Source organism: Myxocyprinus asiaticus, chromosome 14 (assembly GCF_019703515.2).
Source record: "Myxocyprinus asiaticus isolate MX2 ecotype Aquarium Trade chromosome 14, UBuf_Myxa_2, whole genome shotgun sequence".
Lineage (NCBI taxonomy): Eukaryota > Metazoa > Chordata > Actinopteri > Cypriniformes > Catostomidae > Myxocyprinus > Myxocyprinus asiaticus.
Window position 1 is genome coordinate 14115946 of NC_059357.1, and position 8741 is coordinate 14124686.

General features: G+C 38.2%; 1 protein-coding gene and 1 non-coding gene across 2 annotated transcripts; both read right to left on the minus strand.

Annotated features, from left to right (window-relative positions):
- Positions 1 to 206: 206 nt before the first annotated feature.
- On the minus strand, positions 207 to 4163 carry LOC127451940 (V-type proton ATPase 16 kDa proteolipid subunit c-like). The gene is made up of 3 exons (XM_051717023.1): positions 3880 to 4163; positions 1642 to 1825; positions 207 to 1360 (listed from the first exon to the last, which is right to left on the minus strand). The coding sequence occupies exons 1-3, from the start codon at positions 3950 to 3952 to the stop codon at positions 1153 to 1155; spliced, it is 465 nt and encodes a 154-aa protein (XP_051572983.1). The 5' UTR covers positions 3953 to 4163; the 3' UTR covers positions 207 to 1152.
- Positions 4164 to 6530: 2367 nt separating this feature from the next.
- On the minus strand, positions 6531 to 6602 carry trnac-gca (transfer RNA cysteine (anticodon GCA)). The gene has a single exon. It is a non-coding gene; the product is annotated as a tRNA-Cys (tRNA).
- Between the last annotated feature and the right edge of the window lie 2139 nt (positions 6603 to 8741).

An 8741-nucleotide genomic window follows, 5' to 3' on the forward strand; every position in this document is an offset into this window, starting at 1 on the left:
CAATCTAAGTTATATGACAGAATAAGTGACAAACCAAGGAACAAAGTGTAGTGAGTACTTAAGCTATAATATCATATAATATTTTGATGAATTAAAATCTTGAAATTTCTATGTACACGTACTGCTTTGCTATAAAAACCTGCGGTGTATTAGCATCATCTTGCTCATCCTGTGTGCCTATGTTTGAAGGAAAGAGAAACTGAAACTAGGTTGAGGAAGATTTATTTGGAAACTGTATAAGCTGCGCTGGTGTTTACCCAATAATGGAACCAGAAACAGTAGTAACTAGTTAAAACGCTACACGTCTGAAGAATGTTACGTTAAGAGCTAAAATACACACACACACACAAACATACGTGTGTATACATTCTTTTCACACCCACACTTAGTAAACTTGCACATCAATACCTTGATTAAGACAACAGTCTCCACAAATTTCCCACAGTGCAATTCAACTACCTATACAGATGTATGTATATATATATATATATATATATATATATATATATATATATATATATATATATACACACACATACATATACATATATATATATATATATATATTCTTATACACACACTCACATATTGTATTTATATAATCAGGATTTCAATAAAGACTTTGATCCATTTTAACTGTTTAATGAACATTTCAAAATCTTCATAAATAATCAGCAAAAAAAAAAAAAGAAAAAAAAAAAACATACAAACAGCAATAATCCATCTTTTTTTACATTTAGGTCCTCAACATCAGTGTCTGAATTTTAATGGTCCCACAAGTGAGAAAAAAAAAAAAAAAAAAAAAAAAATCAAACATTTTATTTTTTTCTCCAAACAAGAATAAAATTATGACGAAATAAAAGATGACAAACAGGTGTGGCTTAGGAGGGCATCTATCTGAACACGCACACAGGACAAGAGCAATAGCTAAACAGCGCATTTACAGGGGGAACGCATATCAGGCTACTATACATAGAGAGGAGAATTCAATCACACATTCATTTGCAAACAGCACACTCACAACAGTACACGCATGCTCGCATATATTCCTCTCTTATAGTTTCTCATCATTTCATTAGTAAGATGTTTGTGTTGGTGCTTGTGTGTGTGTGGTTGATGGTTGTTCATATGTAGAGAGGATACCAGCAACAATTAACCTTTGGTGGAGAGGATCAGAGCGACAATAAGCCCGTAGAGCCCCAGAACCTCAGCAAAAATCAGGATGAGGATCATCCCCACAAATAAGCGAGGCTGCTGGGCTGTTCCCCGGACTCCTGCATCACCCACAATACCGATGGCAAAGCCAGCTGCTAGACCACTCAGACCAACACTCAGCCCGGCACCAAGGTGCAAGAAACTCCTAAAGAGAGAGAGAGAGAGAAAGAGACATTGGAACACATTGTTAAATCTGAATGGCTCATATGATGTGATCTCATTGTCAGAACTAACCATTTAATCATAATAACACAACTAGGGCATCAATAAAATGTTAATTTTTAAATGAAGGATGACTAAAATATGTGCTATTTTTGTTTCTAACGAAGCTTAGAGTGACTTACAACTAGGAAAATGCAACAAGGGCCTAAATTTTAAATGCAAAAAAATAGACAAAAACAGACAGAGTTGATGTGCATGACTCACTTGTAGAGTGAGACTTTTTCAGAGATGTTGTTGGCAATGAGAACAGCCACCACCAGGCCGTAGATGGCGATGATACCCGCCATGACCACAGGAATGATAGACTTCATGATCAGCTCTGGCCGCATCACCGACATGGCGGCAATGCCTGTGCCACTCTTGGCTGTCCCATATGCAGCACCCAATGCTACATGTGGGGAGACAAAGAATGAGGTTTGGGGTTATTCAAGTGCCATGACAGGATGCTATGCATCAGTGTCAGGAATGAGCTTTTCCATTAAAGGGATAGTTCACCAAAAAATAAATTCTCATCATTTACTCACCCTCATGCCATCCCAGATATCAATGGCTTACTTTCTTCTGCAGAACACAAGTGAAGAGTTTTAGAAGAATATCTCAGCTTTGTAAGTCCATACAATGCAACTGAAAGGGGTCAAAAACTTTGAAGCTCCAAAAAGCACATAAAGGCAGCATAAAAGTTATCCATATGACTCCAGTGGTTTAATCCATGTCTTCTAAAGTGATCTAATATTTTTTGGGTGTAAACAGGCCAAAATGTAACAACATTTTTACTATGAATCTTGACATCTGCAGTCTTGTTGGCAATCATTAATTCAAGCCCGATTACACTTCCTAGCGCCATCTGCGTATGTGTCAAGCGCTAGGAAGTTTAACTGACTTTGAAATCATGATCGTGCCTAGAGATTGCAATGTCAAGATGAAAAAGTAGTTATATTTTGGTCTGTTCTCTCACACGATTCATTAGATTGCTTTAGAAGACATGGATTTAACCACTGGAATCATATGGGTAACTTGTATGCTGCCTTTGTGTGCTTTTTAGAGCTTCAAAGATTTCGACCCTATTCACTTGCATTGTATGGACCTACAGAGCTGAGATATTCTTCTAAAAATCTTTATTTGTGTTCTGCCAAAGAAAGAAAGTCATACACATTTGGGCTGACATGAGGGTGAGTAAATGACAACAGAATTTTCATTTTTGGGTGAACTATCCCTTTAATGGGCAGAAACTGCCCACTGGATTTATGTAAATTTTCAGAGCTATTTTGTACTATTATGAGGGCATATTTTATTTTAAACATAAAAAAGATATCCTTTTATTTCAAATACTTAAATTTATATATATATAATTTTTATGCCCTCAGATTTTGAATTTTGTGGGCATTCTTGTCACTTCTGCAAATGAAAACAGGACATGGCACAGGCTGCATATACTGATGTGCTCTACTCCAGGGAAGGTAGTCGAAGAAACAAATATCTAAGGAACACAATTCTAACACCTACATCTTAAATATCTACCTTCTCTTCTGCACCTCTACCCCTCAATTACACACAAACTGCTTCAGACAAAACAAAGGTCAGCAAAACATTGAAAGTGAAAGCAAATTGGGCACTGTCTCAGTCACATGACTTCACTAGAGAGTCCACTTGCGTGTGACGAGTATGAGGCGGACGAGAGTTGCGTCAAATTTATTTGAATCATTCCTGGATTGAGGCCCGGTGTGCTGCCATAGCACTCGACTCGGCATTAACGAACAATTTCGCTAAATAAGCAGAGACATGGCTCTCGATTGACTTTTGTTGAGTATAGATAAAACTTGTGGTTGAGACAGCAAAACTGACAAGAACGGTGCAGTCTTGACGCGTAATTCTAGATAAATTCTAGAAAAAAGAAAGAGCAGAGCAGTCGCATTAGATAAGGGCGAACCTGTTTATGGTAATTAACTCATGCATTTCCTCTTAGGTAGAAAATCAATGACACTCAATTAATCAGACGAAGCTATTTTTACTGCAAGTCTAGGCCAGTACAAAGGGAAACAATAACATTATAGGACAAAAATGCTCGTCATTTCATACACGTATGCTAAGAGGAGATTAAATAAACGTCCTTGCGTGAACATAAAAAATGAGAGGTTGCGTCGCAGGCTCATCCGTCACGGCGGTGTCTTATGTTTGACACGCGAAGATTCGGTGCGCCGTAATAATGAAGCAAATAATCAAACGAAATAAATAATTTATAGACATTACGTCAACTGAGACGTCATGTGCAGTGATGGAAACCTTCGCATCCCTTTCCCTACTACAGGTACCGTGCCACTCAATCGATGTCAACCGAACATCGCGTCCACACCGGTTATAAATTAAACAAAGCATTTTTTTTTAAACTTCAATATTAAGGTAATCTTCACACTCGATCTAAGGATAAAATGACGCGTTTCTTACCACTGAACACCATTGCTGCTGAGGCACCCATCACTGCGAAGAAGGGAGAGTACTCGGGGCTCTGGGCGGACATTCTTCTGTGCGTTTAGGACACTAGAAACTAAAGGTAGAAAAGTCTGTAAAGGTCTGTAAACCTGTAAAGGTTTAGGCACTAAAGAGGGTCTATTCTACGTTGACAGGTCTTGTAGTAGAAGCAGGAGCAGAGCACAAGAGATGGGTACGAATCCGACAAGAGGCTGATCACCGGTGGAGAGCAAGAAAATGGCGAAATGGAAAGAGTCACATGATCCACCATGAGTGCAGGGTCCATTTCCGCTTCTCTAGGGATGACTTATGAAAACGCAATATATATGTCTTTCTAGAATTTTGCAATGACTTGGTATCACGAGATCGCAAAGAGGAAATTTGAATTTTATAGTACAGTAAAATCAGCATTATTGCGTTATTCCTCGAGCAATAAATCGTTTTGTAATTTGAAGTTCACCCCTATTTCACAGCTGGTTTGGTATATTCCATTGCAGACTTCCACTGCGAGTTGTGAAGGCTATCCCAGATCATATGAAGAATTTAATAGCCCTGTAAACCAGTATTGTTTACCTGGTAGAACAAGTTTTCATCCATAATAGCAAGACATTCGTCACATATAGCAGGGCCATAGCTAACGGGGTGAAAGGAGGGAACGATCTGGGGACCACAACAAATTGTAAACTTTATGAATATATATATATATATATAAGGGCCCAGACCAATTGACAGTCAAGGGGCCTTACTATGGCCCTGTATATAGTATGGATTAGGTTCAATTCACCTTATGTTGGTAACCCTTTTAAAGGAATATTCCTGGTAAATAATGTAAACTACAACAAACACTAATTTCGACTTGTCCGTCCTTTTCTTGAAAAGGAAAGCAAAAATCGAGGTTTCAGTGAGGTACTTACAATGGAAGTGAATGGGGCCAATTTTTGGAGGGTTTAAAGGTAGAAATGTGAAGCTTATAATTTTATAAAAGCACTTACATTCAGTCTTTTGTTAAAACTTGTGTATTATTTGAGCTATAAAGCTGTTTAAATCAACGTTTTTACTGTCATTTTAGGGTTTACTGCGTTACGTCATCTTCGTCAGTTGTAAAACTGGATATAACCTTCCACAAAAAAAGGTTAGTAAGTGATTTTATCGCACTAAAATCATGTTATCTCGCATATTTTTACGTCTTCTACATTTGAAACAGTCGGTATTTTAACGTTTACAGATTGGCCCCATTCACTTCTATTGTAAGTGCCTCACTGGATCCCAGATTTTTGCTTTTTTTTTTTTTTTTTTTTTTTTTAAGAAAAGGAGGGATGAGTCTAAACTAATTTTTGTGGTAATCAACATTATGACACAAATGCTGTTGATTGAGCCTAACTTGTTGCCTATTGAACCTGGTATATTCCTTTAAGGATAAAGCTGTGAAACCCCAGGACAAAACACACTTAATTCAATCAATCTTAAAATCCAATAGGCTAGAACACTTTAACAAATAATCTGAGTGTATTTAATACAGTTTACTAGACCTTCCCCAATAAGATTGGAAAGAGGTTTATTGACATATTTATACATTAAATGTCATGGAAATGTGACAGCATGTGGAAGTCGTTTGAGGTGTACATTGTCATGTGCTTGGTCTCATGACTTCTAGGCTTGGAGCTGTAGGGTCAAGAGGGGAAGTAACTTTATGTTACTAATACACAGTGGCACAGAAAAAGAAAGACTCGCATAATATCAAAGCCTACTTCACTGTGATTTACTATTGTTCCCTATTCTTTGTAAGAACTTCCATTTACTTGTGGAGTTTTTGGTGTGAACAAAAATACAAGAAGTTCCACACTGATGCATCCCATCCTCTGAATGTTGCCATCTTATGACAGTCACCTGAGGTTATATTACCTACAGAGTAGTAGAAGTTACAATAAAACCTCTAGAGGGAAGAAAGGAGACATAAAGAAGGAAAACGTAGAAAAGAAAGCAAGTGCACGATTCTAATATGGAACCGTAGAAAATAATTTAAATTAAACGCCTGTTTATGAATTGAGACTTGTGTGAAAAAGAGTATTCTTACATTTCTTAGTCAGTGAGGTTTCATCATGATAGTGAAATGCACTTAGTCCAGTTTTGTCCCACGTGGGTTGAGGCTTCAGTAATGTAACAGTTTATCTTGCCTTAAACTTGCACATCTTGGCTGAAATAAACAACAATCTCATTCAAAATTCAATACATTATTGCCATAACCACTCTAGGAAACAAAGTAAAATAATTCCTCACAAATAATGTCATACAATAGGCCTACAGACAAACTGTCTTGTACACATGACATTCTGAGGTCACCTGAATGACTGAGAATTTTAGTAGAATATTGTAACGTTGAATGTCGCTGTAGTTCTTTAAATTGTTGTTCTTTGTGTACGTGGCACTCACTTATCTGGTGCCCAGTACTGCTCCCTGTTGATAATCTATATCAAGCTTCGTTTAATACCAGCCAAATCACATGGTTGACGTTTAAATGCGTCTTCATTTTTCACGTCTCGATGTGTCTATTCTTAAATGTTCTCGACATGTGGGTGGGCGTCTAAGCCTGTCAGATTAAATTTGCACAGATGAATGAAAATGTCGATAGGGGGCACCCGGATTTGAACCGGGGACCTCTTGATCTGCAGTCAAATGCTCTACCACTGAGCTATACCCCCTCTCTGTACTGTGTTGTTTGTTCGTTGTACTTAATGGTTTTTGTAGTGTTTTTTTCCCCCCTAAAACTAATGTCAGACAGTTTCATCCTCACAAAGGCTCTTTATTTTGAAAATCAGATTCAATTATTTGCGAATATCCATAGACTTACAATACATGCATTTAAAACTAGTGTCAGTAAGACAATATTATTCGAAGGAATTCAAAATTAAATAAGTTATAGACAGACAAATAGTGCATAATGTTTTATTTATAGTCAAACAGCATAACTTGTTAACCAAAGTAATAATATCGGTGTTTAGGGAGTGTTTCAGCCATCTTTGGGATATGCAACGTTAAAATGTTGTATTAAAGGGGCCGTAAGCGATTTTCTCTGGAATGGTATGCAGAAATTGTTCCTTATCCCTGAAAGGTATCATTGAAGTAAGTGTCCTGAGATATCTCATGGTCTCTGAGACAGCACTGGACTGTGTAAACAGGGACACATTCATTGATCAGCCAATCAGAAGACTTTGATGTGCCTGTCAATCATTTTGCATGTTCTCATAGTGTAGTATAAGAACCAGTATGAGAAATTCAGGTTTAATGTCATATTTAGATTCATAACAGTTGTCAGCTAAGGGCGCTATTTTGCTACTGTTGTGTTTGATGTGAGAAGACGAACTGTATCTTTGGGGTGCGGTGTTTTGGAAAGACGGGGCGTGTCTACTTTAACAGCTCAGTCTAGTGGAAGTTCCAGAACGGCTAAAATTGCTTACAGCACCTTTACTAGTGTCTTCTATATTTTAATAGTATCTTCTACAAAAAAGAAAATAACAGTCTTATGTTAAAAAAAAAAAAAAAAAAAAAAAAAAGGGACTGTTTTGTTTGTGTTAAGTGTTAGGCTATTACTTTTGCATGAAGATACATATCAAAGGTTATAAGAACATATTGACAGAGGGATGAGGAGACGGAGGGGTGATGTTTCATCTTGTAAATGTGTCCTGCGTCTTCCTGTTATTTGACATCAGAACTGTTCATCATCTCAGAATCCCGGGGCTTGGTGCTACAAACAAAGCTTCCTCCGGTAACCTGCAACAAAATAAAGGGCATATAATACAAAGCAATTCACTTCAATTCTAAATCGTGGTGTCTAAATAGGAGCTCTTTGACATGAACAGGCATAGAGTTTTCCACGTTTATTCTGGTGAGTGTGTATATCGCGCCAAATGCGTGTTTGAATGCCGCGCTGCAACAGCTAGCTGATCAAATCACAGACATGGAACAACAATACTCAGTTATTATTATTCTTGGGGATTTTAACAAAGCAAACCTCACACGTGAACTGCCCAAATACAAACAGCACATTACATGCCCAACCAGAGACAGAAATATACTGGATCACTGCTACACAACAATAAAGGATGCATATCGCTCTGTTCCTAGAGCAGCTTTGGGACTCTCTGACCACTGTCTGGTTCATCGTCTTCCAACCTACAGACAGAAATTAAAATCTGCTAAGCCTGTAGTAAGGACTGTAAAGAGATGGACCAATGAAGCAGAGCTGCTTTGACTGCACTGATCGGAGTGTTTTTGAAGCTGCAGACACCAATCTGGACGAGCTCACAGATACTGTAACATCATATATCAGTTTCTGTGAGGATATGGGCATTCCTACTAGGACTTATTTAACATCTAACAATGACAAACTATGGTCTACAGTAGAACTCAGGCAGCTTCATCAGGCCAAAGAGGATGCTTACAGAGTTGGGGATAAAGTCTTGTACAATCAGGCCAGGAACACACTGAATAAGGGAATCAGAGTGGCTAAAAGAAGATACTCTGAGAAGCTGAAAAACAAGTTTTCAGCTAATAACCCTGCAACAGTGTGGAGTGGCATGAAACAACTTACGAATTACAGGACTCCTGCCCCCAACCCTGTGGTAGACCAACAACTGGCTGACGACCTGAATGTGTTCTACTGTAGATTTGAAAGGCCCAATCTCACACCCCACACCCACTCTGACCTTCACTTCACACAAACACTAACACCTCCTGCAACCCCCCTCCTCCCCCCTCCTGCTACTCAACCCGCACTTAAGATTTGTGAAGATGATGTGTGCCGCGCTTTTGAAAACAAAGGATAAGGAAAGCACAGGGCC